Consider the following 15,087-nt stretch of genomic DNA (forward strand, 5'->3'; position numbering starts at 1 on the left):
CGAGTCCACAATCGGCTAGTGCGATGCGGGTACCGAGCCAGAAAGCGGCGAGTGGGAGCGATGAGCGGTAGGGTCACAGCACGGTGGGTGGACACTGTGGGGACCTCGTTGAGCAACCAGCAAACCTGCCAGCCCAAGGGAATCACGCGCATTGGACACTGTTCCGTCCCACCATCCACGGCCACGCAGCACGCAGCACGCAGAGGTGCCCACCTCCACTCCACTCCACTCCACTCCACCACCTACCTACCCAGTGCCAGCGACAGCGACAACAGCCCGCCCGCCCAGTTTCCGTCCCAGCAGCGTACCCAAGGTGCCTGCCCAGTCAAGTCCCGTACTTCGTACCCAGTCCCAGGCTCCCAGTCCCAGTCCCCAGTTTGCCTCCTCTGTCCGACCAACCGACCGACCGACCGACCGAATACAGCCTCAAAGTTCTTCCATCTCATCATCATCTGCCATCCCACGCAACCCAAAAATTTTGCGCCGCGACGCCGCAGTCGACGACATCTAAACTCCAGTCTCGCCGCCTACCATCCGTGCAAGCGCGTTGCTTATCATTGTCGCCTGTACTCCGCTATCGCTGTCGCGTCAGCCGTAGCATCCTTCTTTCTCCCCATACGCATACGGTGCCTTGCGTCGCTCAAAATCCCCCGGCACCCGCCAATCGCGCGACCCGACCGCCCCCTCCCATTTTGATGGCTCCCTGATCATCTCGACCCTACGTCACCCGGGCACATCTCGTTGCCACGCATTCATCGACGACGACAAGCCTCTTCTCGCACGAGCTCAAGACTTCTCGTCCCCGACCGACCTCTCGCTAGAGAGCCGCGCCCCATTCCAGGCGCGACCGAACGACGGGAAAGTGGCGCTCACCATTCTCACCCAGACCGACGCTGAGCTTTCCCTCCAACAACATCTCGACCTCGCTCCCGATATCCTTAGCTACCCCCGCCTCACTACCGAGGGGGGCACCGAACCATTGATGATGGCACAACCCGTGCCTCATCATGCGACGGACAAGAAACGCGTCAAGGTCTACGAGCTGCGCAACAATGACTGGTTCGATCGCGGTACCGGTTTCTGTACCGCTGCTTTCATGCAGGTATGTCTTGTCACGCGCCTCTACACCGTCGAGGTCTCGCCTTCCTTGCCGTCCATGTCGATGTCTCCATGTACATATCCAACCCTAATGCTAACCCGATGATGCTCGTCAGGCGGAAGATGGCCAACCTCGAGACCCCAGAGTCATAGTCGAATCGGAAGACCACCCTGATAGGCTTCTACTAGAAACCAAGATCTGCAAAGAGGATGGCTTCCAGAAGCAGCAAGGCAAGTTCCATGGCACCTCTGTGAGCGGCGCAGATAGGCTGACTCGATATACCAGAGACCCTCATCGTCTGGACAGAACCCAGCAATGGCATCGACATGGCCCTCTCCTTCCAGGAGGCGGATGGCTGTGCACTGATATGGTAAGCGCTGGCTTCGCATTTTCATCGTTTGATGTTTGTTGCTCACCACTGCTCTTCGTAACAGGAAATTCGTCAACAGCGTGCAACAGACTTTCCAGGGCGGCATGGCCGCTGCCGGTAAGTCGCGTGCTAACGGGGACCGCTTTGGACGACCCCAATCTAACGTTTTCCATTCAGACGACAGTCTTTCCGACGATCTGGCTATGGAGATGCCCAGCACTATTAGCCTTCCACCAGCCGAAATAGGGAACCTCCAGGAAATTGAGACTAGCATGCGCATCATGAGTCAGACAGTCAATGGACGAGACGCGCTGGCTAAGTGCATCATGGGCGAGGACTACATTGGCAAGCTGATTCCTTTGGTCGAGATGGCCGAAGATCTCGAGAGCCTATCAGATTTGCACCGACTTTGCAACATCATGAAGACCGTCATTCTCCTCAATGACACCGCCATAATAGAACATGCCGTATCCGACGATTGCGTTCTTGGCGTCGTGGGCGCTCTCGAATACGACCCCGATTTCCCGAGCCACAAAGCCAACCATCGCCACTGGCTAGACAACCAAGGACGATACAAGGAGGTTGTACCGATCCAGGACGACCAGATCAGGAGGAAAATCCATCAGACCTACCGACTCCAGTACTTGAAGGACGTTGTGTTGGCACGCATACTGGACGATCCGACTTTCTCCGTTCTCAACTCTCTGATTTTCTTCAATCAAGTGGATATTGTCCAGCATCTGCAAGGGAACGGGGAATTCCTCGGTGAACTTTTCGGCATCTTCAAGATAACGCAAACAGATCAGAGACGGAAGAAGGAAGCTGTTCTCTTCATTCAGCAATGCTGCGCCATTGCAAAGAACTTGCAGCCTCCGGCTCGCCAAACTCTTTACAACAACTTCATCGGTCACGGCCTGCTTCAGGTCATCAACTTTGGCCTGCGTCACCCTGACGTGAGTGTCCGGGTGGGCGCGACAGACGTCCTCGTATCCCTAATAGACCACGATCCGCACATGATTCGAGGCACCATTTATCGACAACTCCATGAAAGGCAACCGCCCTTGACAGATTCGCTCATTGATCTGCTCTTGGTAGAAGTCGATCTTGGCGTCAAGGCACAGATTTCGGATGCCTTGAAGGTCCTTCTTGACCAGGGCCCTCCGCTTCAGTCGCAGGAGGCTTTCGCAAAATCCAACGGAGAGTTCCCAGGCCGACGGCCTCAGGCGATGCAGGATCCTCAGCACTCAAATCTCCTTGACAACTTCTACGCTTCATCAGCAATACGACTCTTCAGGCCCCTCACCGACCTCCGAGGCCGCACCAACATGGCTTTCCCCTTGCAACAAGCGTCAATGTTCACATACCTCATTGAAATACTTTGCTTCTTCATCAGGCAACACCATGCGAAATGCAGACCCTTCGTTCACCAACAAGATCTACTCCGGCGAATTGCTCAGCTATTTGCCTGCCCGGAGAAATATCTCCGATTAGGTTTGTGACCAGCTTCCCAATCGGTCTCTTGCTTTACTAATCATGTATCTCAGTCGCCATTCGCTTCTTCCGTAACCTAGCAGGTATGCAAGACGAGTTCTACGATCGGCTCATCATGGAACATGGCATCTTGGAGCCTCTGCTTGACATGGTCTCCCAATCTATGCATCGGGACAATCTCCTCAGCTCCGCCTGTGTCGAGTTTTTCGTGTTTGTTACCGGGCAAGAGCACAGAAAGGCCATGAACAAGTTCCTCGTCCAAAACTATCGGGAACGGCTAGTCGACTTGAGTTACACGGAAACTTTCCGTAACGTTCTAGTGCTCTATGATCAGACTCAAGGCCACACCGCCGAGTTCTACACAGAATCAGAAGAGGATCTGGCGAGACGGACAGCCGCCAACACCAACCAGAGGATGATGGAACATATCGCTGTAGATCAAGCCGAGGAGGATTACTTCAACACCTCGGATGACGAAGATGGACCTGAGAGCAGGGCTTTTGACAAGGTGCAGCCCACAAATGGCTCATCAGCGTCCACACCAACCTCAAAACCGCTGGTCGATTATCCTTCGGATGAAGAGGTAGACGAGAACATTGATCCCGAGGTGCTGCCGACGTCTGGAGAGAAGCAAGACGGAACTGATGGCGCCTCCGATACGAGCAGTGAATCATCCTCGGTGGCGCCGCCAGAACGTCTTTCCGAGAAGAGACGTCGCGAAGAAGATGACGATGACGAGCTTGGGAAGTTGATGCAAAACAAGCGCCGAAACAGTAGTTCTGCAGGGTCGAATGCGTCAATGACATCAAGTATGGTCAGGAGGAAGAAGACTTTTGCGGATCGGTCAAGCACAGCAGCCCCGAAAAAGATTGCGATCAGTATATCACCTACAGTGAAAACTGCCGGGACGGCGAGGTCGGATGATGAATCCTGAGCGTTTACCCTGGCATTCACTGCATGGCAGATTGCAGATACGATTGGCGATGATTACTGTTTCGATCATGCTTTAACTACGGACGGGCGAGTTTGGGGGCGGTGAGGCGTTATTATCACAGTTCACGACATGGGAAACCGAGAAGAGTAACCAGAACTAGCTAGAGAGCCAGAAGGTGCGCCGGGGTGAGAGTGGCTAGAGGTTGTTTCGAGGACGTGTCGTGCAGGACGGCAAAGTTGACATTTCAGAGTGCGCCGACAGCAGAAAGGGGCCCCCCTCCAGCGCTTGGCGCCCTTGGGCGAGAGAGAAAGCGAGAGGGGGGAAAGAAGAAAAGAGGATAAGTCCCATCGTGGTATGTGGGCTCTGCGGGCTGGAATCGCCAAAGTAGCATCGTGTACCATATTTGTTGAAGTTTTTGCTTCGACACTGGGCTCTTGCGGCCGGCGAGCCTGTTTCCACAAGGCTTTATTTTGCACTCGGGCGCGTAACCGTTCCAAACCCATCTCTGAGCAAATACCAATTTGGATTGAACCAATTTTTCGAGTCTCGTGCCGGTGATGTGAAGTGAGCAGAATACATTCCTCAAATAGCTGGGTTCCAACACGCCATATCTCTAATATTCTGGCGAGTGTCATAGATACATTTGGCACAAGACTGGTGCTGTCATTGGCTTCCGATGGTCTGTGGTTGAATATGCATTCTATGTTTGGCTATTTCTACATGTAAATATCTTATCGTCGCCGTACAAGCTTGCATTTGTATGAATACATATTTTATCCGCCACTTGGTGTTGATGAATCCAACGTGACATCTTACACGGGGGCTCACATCATTCAGAACCCCTCCCCTCATCCCCAATCCGTCATTTCTATCTAAGTGTGGTCGATCTCCACGAATAGGCTCTCTTCGCCGGCTGCGACTCGGTCCCGTTTGAACCTTCAGGCATCGTCGTGGAGTCCAGAGGCCCCTCGCGCTTGGTTTGGACCCTCCTGGCCCGCGTCGGCTGCGTGACAGGGGCAGAGGCACGCGCAAAAGTCATGTTGTCTTCCTCTTCAAAGGCCGCCGGTGAAAGGCTGTCAGCCTTGCCGGTGGGCTTGGTATTAGAAGCGTTGTGGGAGATGGCGTCGAGAAGAACCTCCTTAACCTCCACCTTCTGGTCGAGGTTCTCCTTTCTCAAGGCCTCGCGGGTCTCGTGGACAAGAGTCAGGATCTCAATGTCGGACTGGATGAGCGCCTCGTCCTTGTCGGACTCGGCGGCCCTCCGGAGGTACTGCACCGCCCAGTAGAGGCGGTACCTAACCTCCCTGGAAGTGCGGTACGCGCGCGTCCGGAGCTCGGCGAGCAGCCAGCGCACCTTGTCGTACTCGTGTCGGATGACGTAGGCGGCGAGAAGGTTGTTGAAGTTGTAGACGCTGTAGCAGAGGTCGCCGCGGCCGTTGACCTCGGCGGCGATCATGCAGAATTGGACCATCTCCCGGTACTGGCGGAGCTTCTCGCAGATGCGGGCGGCGCGGTGAAACAGGCCGTCGTCGATGTGGACGTGTTTGAGGCGGAGATCGTCGAAGACGGCCTTCATTTCGGGAAAGGCTGGGCTTCGGCCGTCTTCGCCCGCCATACCGGCGTGGCGCTCTCCAATTTCCTCGAGTTGACCGAGGACGATGGGGTACATGGCCTCCTTAGTGTCGCAACCTTCGGACTGCGCACTGCTCAAGAGTGCCATGGCCTGTCTGCTTCGAGGGCCTTCGGTTTCAACGACGGCTCTGACTGCCAGCTTGAGACACCGACTCGTGTGTCCCATGCCGTTGTGGAGCGCACGCTTGTAGAGAGCCAGGACACTGTTCCACCGCCCGATCTGCGCGTCCGCTCTCATGGATTCAAAGGCACCCCCCTCGTGGGCAGGGCTCGCCATGTAAGACCTCAGCCGGACTTGTTTGGCTCGCGGGCTTGTCGTATTCGTCAGAGTCTTGTAGCATTGCTCGAGGCCGGGGAAGGCCGTGCTGATGCCAGCACCTTTCATGACATGGTACAGTTGGGACAACTGTTTGACGTCGTACTTCCAGTCTCGGCGGCAATTGACCAACATTGCCTTCCAGAACCTATCATCCACGGTATACCCGGAATCCCTACAGAACACCAGCCATTGCTTCAGTGCATGTATATCGCGACATTTTGCATGTCTATCGGCAATGAATGTCACCAGATGGCGGTCAAGGCCTAATCCGAATTCCGAGATGTACGTTTCCATGAATGTCTCGACCTCGCCCCACGTGTGAGTCTTAGCATAAGTTTCCAGTACTGCCGCAAACACGCGCCTGAAGTGCCTTTCGTTGTGAGGGTTGGTCGTTTGCACCGTCTTCATCGCCTCAAAATCGCTGAGAACTCCGGCCCAATCTCCCTGCTTGGCTTTTTGTAGGGTGAACTCGCCGAGAATCTTGACATCGGTTTGAGCTTCTGGGTGTATAGATATAAGTTCCTCCATTAGTAAATCTGCTCTCTCGGCTTGTTGAGCCTCGATGCAGATTCGCACCATCCTCGATCGAATCTTAAGGGTGTCTTGGATACCGTAAAATTCGTTGTCCCTTGCGTCTTCGAAAAGCTGAAGCGTCTTCGTGAAATTACGTGTCGACCTCCAATGCACCCACATGATGTCTTCTAGCCATTTCAATGGCATTTCCCATCCATCGCGCTCCCTCAGTCGGTTGAACGTGTGGAGAACTTCGCGACACCGGTAACCTCCGGTTGCAACAACGGAATCGACCACGCCCATGCAGAGGCGCTTAGAGTATGCAGAGGTCTTTTTCAACTCGTCGAAGATTCCGGTAAATGTGTCGATGGCTAGTGCGTGCTGCTCGTGCTCGAAAAGTTCCTTCATGAACCAGACCATGGTTCCAAGCTTATCGAAACTCCAAATAGAAATCTGTTGAAATACTTGAATAGCGTCAATGGGGCAGTCGTCCTCCACAAGGGCTTGGCTAATCAAGTCCTTGCCCGCTTTCACGTAGCCAGGTCGTATTTTCGATTTTTCCAGCGGAGGCAATAGCAAGTTGCCCACGTACAGCCTTGCCGCTGCTTGTAATCTTTCGGGGGCAGATGGGTTTTCCTTAGGCTGCTGCGTCGTCGGGGAGACCAAAGACATAGCCAACTCAAGAACACATTGCGCCAGCATGTCGTTCTCAGTGGCTACCTTATGATGGACCCCAAACTCTAGAATTTGTCCGGCAATTCGAAATTCGCTCCGCCGATGACAAGCTTTTGATAGCAGCGAAGACAATTCCGAAAACCATTCAGGCAGCGCTTGCGACTGGTCCACAAACTTGTAGACTCGGCCAACGAGATTCAGGGCAGCGGGTGGAATGTCCGTCTCGCGCCGTATAGACGTCGAATTACGAAGCAGCTCCTCTAGCCCAGCAGCCTGCGCAATAGCACCGGAGTGGTTGCTGATTACACGTTCTACTGCCAGGGCAATGGCGTTCCTTTGTACTGGCCCTCCGTTTGGTTGATTTCCAAGTGACCTTGGAATGCCGTCTCCAGCAGACAAGTCCTGTATCGCAGGGACTGCGGAGAAACGGGACACAAAGGGGTCATGGCTCTTTCTCTGCGCAGCGGTTGAGGCCGGCCGGCCACTTTCCTGCGTTGCCTCTCTCTTGTCTGATGATTTTTGCGGAAGATCTCGTTCGCTCGTTGCTCTCGTTGGACGTCGTGCGTCGGGGCCGTTTCCGTTGACGTTCTGATCCAAGTACGAGCTATCAAACGCCAATCTCCCGTGTTCGTGTGAGGAATTGCGGCTCCGAGATCGTGCTGGCCAGCTAATGAAGTTTGGGTCGGTGGCAACTTCTTCCTGGAAGGCCTCGAGGGCAGCGACGCCGCTGGTGCTGTATCGTTTCAAGGACTTCAGTCTCCTGCCATTTTCGACCGCAGACCTTGCTATCTTGATTCGCTGGCGACGCTCTTCTGCCAAGAGGACGAGAGAGCAAGAAGTTCCGAAGAGTAGACCTCGAAGTGCATGGATCGCGGCTTTCGAGGGGACGGGGGCAGGGGCGGACATTGTGCGAGCTCGACAATTGCCATGATCGTTCGCAACTTGATTATCGGATCATTTCGCAGTCGGAAGTGGTCAATCGCTCGAAAGAGGTGGTATCGCGATGTTGGGCGCGGTTGTCAATGGGCCGTTGGGAATGCTAGTCAAATGCTGAAGGACCCTTGTCACATCTACACACTGTCGTACCACCCTCGGCCTTTGCTAAGATATGCGGTCGCTTTTCGCCCGCTGAGTCCAAACCCGGCGCGCTGGATCCCAGGATCGAGGTGGAGGGGAACTAGAGTTGATCCGCTCCGCTGCAGTTTGCCTTAGTCATCACCAGAACCTGAGATGCAAGGGACCCGAACCCGAACCCGAACCCGAACGCCAGCTCCCTTCCTTTGCCTTCAATGGCCCATATCGCAAAGTCCATCCGTTTGTAATTCTGACAACAATGCAGATTTCAGAGATTTCAGAAGCTCCATTGTCTCCGTGATCGCCGTTGATCAGAGATTTTACTTCATGCAGTAAGCGTTGAGTCAATCAAGGCCCACTGCATCAGAAGTCAAGAGTACTTTACCGGAATATTGATGCTCTAGTACTAGAGTGAAGACAGAAATGTAAGGCTTATCAATCATCATCTCCCCACGGCGAAGAAGGCCCATCGTCAGCTCACATTCTTCTTACAAGCCCATATTGCAGACCTGCAGGGCACCGGAGACTTCATTTGGTCCGATTGCTTGAAATCAGTTCGCCCGGCCGCCTGCAGTCCGCAACCGGTAGTGCGAATCGTCGGGGTTAAGACCGGTGATTAGGCACAAAGCGTCTCCCGTGCAAGCTAAGGTGGTATGCGGGACTCGCGCAGGGTCCTAATGCATGGCACTCCGGCTGGAGCATCACGGACTTGGAGACTGGCGCAGGAGCTAACTCTAAATGTCCACATATCCAATTGGACTGACAGCGTCTGAAGACACTGGACGAGCTACCTTACCATGAGATCATCTGCGCCTTGATCTACAACCTGCCCTGCCAACTGAGGGGTCCTGCTTCCTTTCCTTCCATGTCGCCTACCGTACATCCAGTTTCGTCCGGAGGGGGAAAGAGCGGTCGGTGTTAAATGACCCCCCGCCTTCCTGGTCGAAGTCTCCCTCATGTAAAATATATAAATTCCACCTCGTCAGCGCACAAATTCATCCACAGACCAACCCGTTGACCTAACTCCAGCCTAAGCTTCTCTCGTTCTGGGCTGCATTCGACTTCATTCCTCATACATCACTCACTACCTATCATCATGTCGGCCCTACCTATGGCAGGTCCGCCCAAGACCCCCTTGGCGCGTTACCGCATTCTCTCCCCGACGGCTTCCGTTCGAGTGAGCCCCCTGTGTCTGGGCGCCATGAACTTTGGCGACGCCTGGTAAGATGATGCTGGCGAGATGTGTCTCATACGTCCTTTTCTAATAAGTTTGACAGGAAGGGATACATGGGAACTTGCGATCAAAAGACCGTCGAAGAGATTCTTGACTTCTTCCATGAGCAGGGAGGCAACTTCATTGACACCGCCAACAACTACCAATTCGAAGAATCCGAGGCTTGGATTGGCCAATGGATGAAGAAGAGAGGTGTTCGTGACCAGATGGGTAAGTTCGGCCGTCTATTCCAAGAGAAGTTATGTCTGAGATCGATCCAGTCATTGCAACCAAGTACACCACGAACTTCCAAGCTGGCCCTAACGCGCCGGGCATCATGGCCAACTTCACCGGCAACGGATCCAAGAGCTTGCACACGTCTGTAGAGGCTAGCTTGCGCAAGCTGCAAACCGACTACATTGACCTGGTGAGCGGCTTTGTTTCTCGTCTCTCAAGTGACGTCACTTACACAGAATAGCTCTATGTGCACTGGTGGGACTACTCTACTTCTATTCCGGAGCTGATGCAGTCCCTCAACAACCTCGTCGTCACCGGCAAGGTCCTGTTTCTCGGTATCAGTGACACTCCCGCTTGGATTGTCAGGTAGGTATCCAAAAGCATACTCCCGTCAAAGGAGCAAGGCTGACTTCCCCATCAGCAAGGCCAATGAATACGCGAGAAATCATGGACTACGTCAATTCTCAGTCTACCAAGGTCGATGGTCTGCAGCCTCAAGAGACTTTGAGCGAGAGATCATTCCAATGACCAAGGCTGAAGGTTTGTTGCAGTGCCTTCAAAGTGGAACTGAAAAATATCCTCTGACTTCTGATTAGGAATGAGCTTGGCACCCTGGGGCGCGCTCGGCGGCGGCGTGAGGACTCCTAACTCATATTCTGTCACCCTCTTATAGAAGACCAGGACTAACTTCGAAACAGGCTTTCAAGACGGAAGAGCAACGCAAGTCCCAGGAGGGCCGCAAAGTTCAGGCTAGCGAAGCGCAAATCAAGATCAGCCAGGTGCTGGAAAAGATTGCCAACAGCAAAGGCACGATCATCACGAGTGTTGCTTTGGCTTATGTAATGCAAAAAACGCCTTACGTCTTCCCTATCGTCGGCGGCCGCACTGTCGATCATCTGAAGCAGAACATTGAGGCGTTGGCCCTCGATCTCTCCGATGAAGAAATTCAGGAGATTGAAGGAGCTGTCCCTTTCGATATGGGCTTCCCTCACAACTTCTTGTGGGGAGAGAAGGTCCCGTCGAACCCTGGCGAGGTCTGGTTGCTGAACATGGGAGGCAATTTCGATTATGTTCCAGAGCCTAAGGCCATCGCACCCAAGGAAGGCGGAAAGTAGTACTATCGAGTGCGGAATCAGTACAAAAGGTGGCGGCCAGCAGACTACTGAGGGGTTGTTGGAAGCGACGTGGGTTGCCAAAACCGCTGCGTAACTACCTTTTAGTACAATCTCATACATGTTTCTGATCAGGTACCGGTCCGGTTCGTGATGTCGAATGTAGTAACGAATTGTAGACAGATGGCGTCTGGGGCTGTCGTCAATCTGTTGACTGTTCAAGGCTCTGCAATGTAGCATGCGGCTTACTTGCCTTGCACACCAATCACCACTCATTCTCTCCAAATTACTTATGCAGGCATGAAGCATATCCTTAACTGGCATTACTGTCCTTGAGAAATTGAATTACGAAGAGAATTGATCAAGGCTGACGCCTGGGAAACCGAGGTGCTGTGCCCTTTCTCTTGATATTTGCATTGCATGATACATCCACTAGAAGCCACCAAAGACGGCACATGACTGCAGACCGTAAATTGAAGGAGAAATATTCGTCTTAACCAAGCAATTAATTATAGATCTAGGAGGCTATGTGATAAAACGGGCAAGATGAGTTCTCATCCAGCCGGTATAATTAGATGGGGACTACATGGCATTTATCAACCTGCTTCCCACTCAATCATTGAGATAGATTCATGTCAACACTAACCGCAGGTACTTTGGTACCATGTGAGAGAGTAGTGCCTTTGGTACCTGTTCTCGCAACACAGGGAAGGCGTGGCGTGGGATATCGCAGGAGGTCCTCAGAAAGCAGTAGTAGCTCCATAACTCGCTCTTTCCTCAAACAACTCGTCAGTTGTCACCTACCTGAAAATAACTTTTGGGCATTTCCTGCCACACTTGAATATTCTTTTCAATGCCATACCTTCAAATCTTCACATTTCCCAACCGCCATGATTGATGATATATCCTTCCGGCCTTAATTCTGTTAACCATCAAACCGTTAACCAGGAATAATCTTCGAGAATTGTTTGGCGAAGAGGAGACGAATAATGTGCGTCTAAGAGGGTAATTCTAGCCGAGGAAACCACCTAGACGGGCCCGTTGGATGCTTTGGGACATCCTCTCGTAGACGTCCTTCTAACTGTCTCGATTATCTGGCGGTACGCTGTTCATTCTTGTACAACCATGTCGTCGTGAGTCTAGATGCCTGCCTCTTGGAGCTAGCTAATTGGAGTGACAGGATTCAAGAGTGCGTGTTGGCTTCAACGAACATTTCCACGTTCATCGAAAGGCAAACTTTCGAATCCGAGCCCCCTAGAATACTGCATGCGGTCAAAGAAGGGCACCTGGTCAGTCACGCAAGACGAAGCCTGCCTGGCCTCCCACGCCACATCAATCCAGACATCTTTGCTGAAGCATCCGTGAAGGTCGAAGGACTTGACCAGAGCTTCGAAGATTGGGATTTCGTTACTCACGACCGAAGCTCTCCGATCCCAAGCATCGAGGAAAGCTTTTCGGTTGGCGAGTCACCGTCCCAGAGAATGGGGAGCACCATGCCCGCCACGCCCCTCGACTCCGATTACACTTTATCGCCTCTCCCAAAATCGAGTAGTCGATTCGACCGAAACGAAGGTAAGTCTCATGCGATGAAAGTGGAAGTATTCTGACAGCTTTACCAGCATGGGTACCGGCAGAAGATGCTCCGGTTCAGAAAAGATATCATTCATCTGCGCTAAAGAAATCAGGCCCTTTCAAGAGACAACGCGGAAGGCCCTCTTTGAGATGTTACACAAAAATGACCATCGATAACTACAAGACGTTATCAGCACCGGAAAGATCTCAGGCGCCGCTGTATCAGAGTATCAGGGATGGCTTCGACACAGGGGAAATCAACGGACCCAGCAAGCTGCAGGGCACAAAGCGGCGCAAGAGATCTCCGGCGCCATCTGGAATAGGCTCCCTTGCTGTGTCTTGCGGCATCAAACCTGCATCATTTCGAAACACCACGAAGAGTACGAGAATGCGCGAGAGATTTGTCATCGATCCTGATCTACAAGGAAATAACAGAGCCAAGACTCCGACTACAGCTGTCGATGCACAGGTGATGCCAGAGTCTTCAGGACAGGCCACTCCGAATAATTCCCACCACACCGAGAGGCATACTGTCAGAGGGAATTTGGGAAGCCCAAGAGTGTTGCCATCCCTGCGCACCATAGAAGTATTACCAATGCGCAGAGTATCGGGCCACTGTTCCGATAACGTATTCATCTTATCTGATCTTGTTGAAGAAACCGATCACGCAAGATGCGCCACACTAGACTCGAACCGAGCGAGCACATTCTCTCGTGATGATTCTCACGTAGGCGCCTCGAGCATCTTGCGGAAAGCTTCAAGTAAAGCGCTGGTGGACGATGTGCTTCTCAACAAGCGGCTGGCAGAAACAGAGAGTACATCACCAACCGATACCACGAGTAAGATGAAGCCAGGCGCTGAACGCAAAACCTCCTTTGGCCCCGTGAGCACCGGGGAAACACTTGTCAACAGCGAAACTTCAGACGCTTCACTACTGGCTGGAACTGTGCTACAGGGAGGACCGGCTACGTGGGCTGTTGTATTCGCAGACCTCAGACCTCGTCCCGTCGGAACCATGTCCCGCGAGAACAGAGGTGTGGAAAGCCAACACTCGCCGTGCCTGGGTACGATTTAGCAGCATAATAGAGATGTGGTTATGCATGCGAATTTCAGGAGTGCGGAGGAAGTAGAAACATGCTTGATCATCGTGGTTGTGTACATAGCTTCCTCGCTGAGAGACTGTTGGGAGAATTAGCTTGATGGAGACGACCAAGATATATCAACAGCCACGCTTCTCACCCAATACAATGGGTATCATCTGATATAATACATACCAGGCTTTTCCGTAACCCTCCCGGTCCGTTAAAATGAAATGCTTGCATATGTAAACCACCTCAAACGCCGTGCGCCCACAAATCTGTAAGATTCCATCACAGGTTCCTAAGTCCGTAGTCGATCACTTCGCGCCCTTGCCCTTGGCTTCCGTTTCGCCAAGCTCACGGATGAAGACGCTGGCCTTGCCCTCAGCGCTGTAGTCCTCCATGCCTGTCTCGAAACCCGGGCAGACACCAACTGCAAGGTACTTGCCATCCTTGGAGAAAGCCAGGGCCGCAACACTATCGGGGAACTTCTGGTACTGCTTCATCCTGCGCTTGGCCTCGGCGTCCCACAAGGCGACCGTTCCATCACCGCCACCAGACGCGAAGGTGCCGTAGACAGGGTGGAACGTCATGGCGTTGACCGGGTACACGATATCACCCTCGCCATCAGGCGCAGCCGCGCGATGGCACTTGAAGGCGTACTTGCGAGCCTGAGACTCCGCCGAGTCCTCAAACCACTCAACGGCGACGCGACCCTCGATACTGCTGGTGGCGTAGCCGGCGTCGTTGGGCATGCATGAGATGGCGCGGGTGAGGAACTTGAGAGACGACTCGCGCTGCTGCCAGGGCTTGATGTCGTGGGGGCCTGGTTCTCCGAAGAGGGCGGGAATGTTGGACAGGTCGTAGATGTTGACGAGGCGCGCGGTCATGGCGACGACGACCTTTGAGGGGCTGGCTGCCAGGGCGTGAGGCTTCCCGGGTAGCTGGACGCTGATGTTCGTATCAGAAGGCGACTTCGCGTTGTGGATCTGGAGGGTGAGGTCCCAGGAGGCGGAGATGAGGAGAGCTGCGAGGTCTGATTAGACTACGTGTCTACAGATTGGCAGGGCGGTGACATCACTTACAGTGCTCCGGGCTGTAGACTACACAACGTGCAGGTGCGCTGTGCTGCGCAACGACTTGCTTTTCTTCTGTCTCGAGGTCGACCCTAGATTTAAAGCGTCAGTTTTGCTCAATGGCCAGAGGGAGCTTCTTAGGTTCCCGTACTTGTAGACGCAGTGATCTAGACACGCCGCGTAGGCCTCGTTGTCTGTCGCGCCAAACGTTACGTCGAGGACGGGCGCCCGGAACTCAATGGCTTTAATAAGTACGCCTGGCGCATCCTCGCTTCCGCTGTGTGTGTCGTAGAGGTAGATCTTCTTGTCCCAGCAGGACACCAGAAGCCTGGTAGGCGACTCGGGCGCATACGAAAGCGAGGAGATGGCGTCGCTAGGCGGTTGCGCCAGCTCGAATTGGGATGCTGTCGAAGTATCAGTGATTGGCCAATGTTATTGGAGTGGAATTCGAGGTCTAGGTCCTCCAAAAACTCACCAGGTGCCATTTTTGGGTTGTTGTTCTGTTGTTGAAGCTCTTACGGTGAAGTAGCTTTCGGCGCCTCTAACAACAAGCAGCTCTGGGTATACCTGGATGTTAGCTTCTGGGGTCTGTTTACCTGAACAATTTGGTTGGAGGGGCGCTCACGTGGCGATAAGCGAAGCAGAGCTTATCGGTCGAATCAGCACCGATTCTGCCAGGGACTATCGCCCC

General features: G+C 53.3%; 5 protein-coding genes across 5 annotated transcripts; 3 read left to right on the forward strand and 2 right to left on the reverse strand.

Annotated features, from left to right (window-relative positions):
• The first annotated feature begins 845 nt into the window (after positions 1–845).
• Positions 846–3,955, forward strand: BDP55DRAFT_207430 (component of IIS longevity pathway SMK-1-domain-containing protein). Its single transcript, XM_060565974.1, has 5 exons — positions 846–1,102; positions 1,215–1,329; positions 1,385–1,469; positions 1,534–2,960; positions 3,014–3,955. Exons 1-5 carry the CDS (start codon positions 983–985, stop codon positions 3,892–3,894), a joined length of 2,628 nt encoding a protein of 875 aa, XP_060435542.1. The 5' UTR covers positions 846–982; the 3' UTR covers positions 3,895–3,955.
• Positions 3,956–4,762: 807 nt separating this feature from the next.
• Positions 4,763–7,939, reverse strand: BDP55DRAFT_689833 (uncharacterized protein; the record flags this gene model as incomplete). The annotated part of the gene is made up of 3 exons (XM_060576782.1): positions 4,763–6,273; positions 6,319–7,367; positions 7,407–7,939. The coding sequence occupies 3 exons, from the start codon at positions 7,937–7,939 to the stop codon at positions 4,763–4,765; spliced, it is 3,093 nt and encodes a 1,030-aa protein (XP_060435543.1).
• A 1,264-nt stretch (positions 7,940–9,203) lies between these two features.
• BDP55DRAFT_541566 (aldo/keto reductase) lies at positions 9,204–10,672 on the forward strand (the record flags this gene model as incomplete). The annotated part of the gene is made up of 7 exons (XM_060568230.1): positions 9,204–9,328; positions 9,385–9,551; positions 9,602–9,747; positions 9,799–9,923; positions 9,979–10,097; positions 10,154–10,191; positions 10,256–10,672. The coding sequence occupies 7 exons, from the start codon at positions 9,204–9,206 to the stop codon at positions 10,670–10,672; spliced, it is 1,137 nt and encodes a 378-aa protein (XP_060435544.1).
• Positions 10,673–12,262: 1,590 nt separating this feature from the next.
• On the forward strand, positions 12,263–13,359 carry BDP55DRAFT_644878 (uncharacterized protein). Its single transcript, XM_060573604.1, has one exon. It carries the CDS (start codon positions 12,405–12,407, stop codon positions 13,314–13,316), a length of 912 nt encoding a protein of 303 aa, XP_060435545.1. The 5' UTR covers positions 12,263–12,404; the 3' UTR covers positions 13,317–13,359.
• A 278-nt stretch (positions 13,360–13,637) lies between these two features.
• BDP55DRAFT_626484 (WD repeat domain-containing protein) lies at positions 13,638–14,881 on the reverse strand (the record flags this gene model as incomplete). The annotated part of the gene is made up of 4 exons (XM_060571635.1): positions 13,638–14,347; positions 14,406–14,488; positions 14,548–14,800; positions 14,872–14,881. The coding sequence occupies 4 exons, from the start codon at positions 14,879–14,881 to the stop codon at positions 13,638–13,640; spliced, it is 1,056 nt and encodes a 351-aa protein (XP_060435546.1).
• Between the last annotated feature and the right edge of the window lie 206 nt (positions 14,882–15,087).

Source organism: Colletotrichum godetiae, assembly GCF_030913485.1.
Source record: "Colletotrichum godetiae strain CBS 193.32 chromosome Unknown BDP55scaffold_3, whole genome shotgun sequence".
NCBI classification, from domain to species: domain Eukaryota; kingdom Fungi; phylum Ascomycota; class Sordariomycetes; order Glomerellales; family Glomerellaceae; genus Colletotrichum; species Colletotrichum godetiae.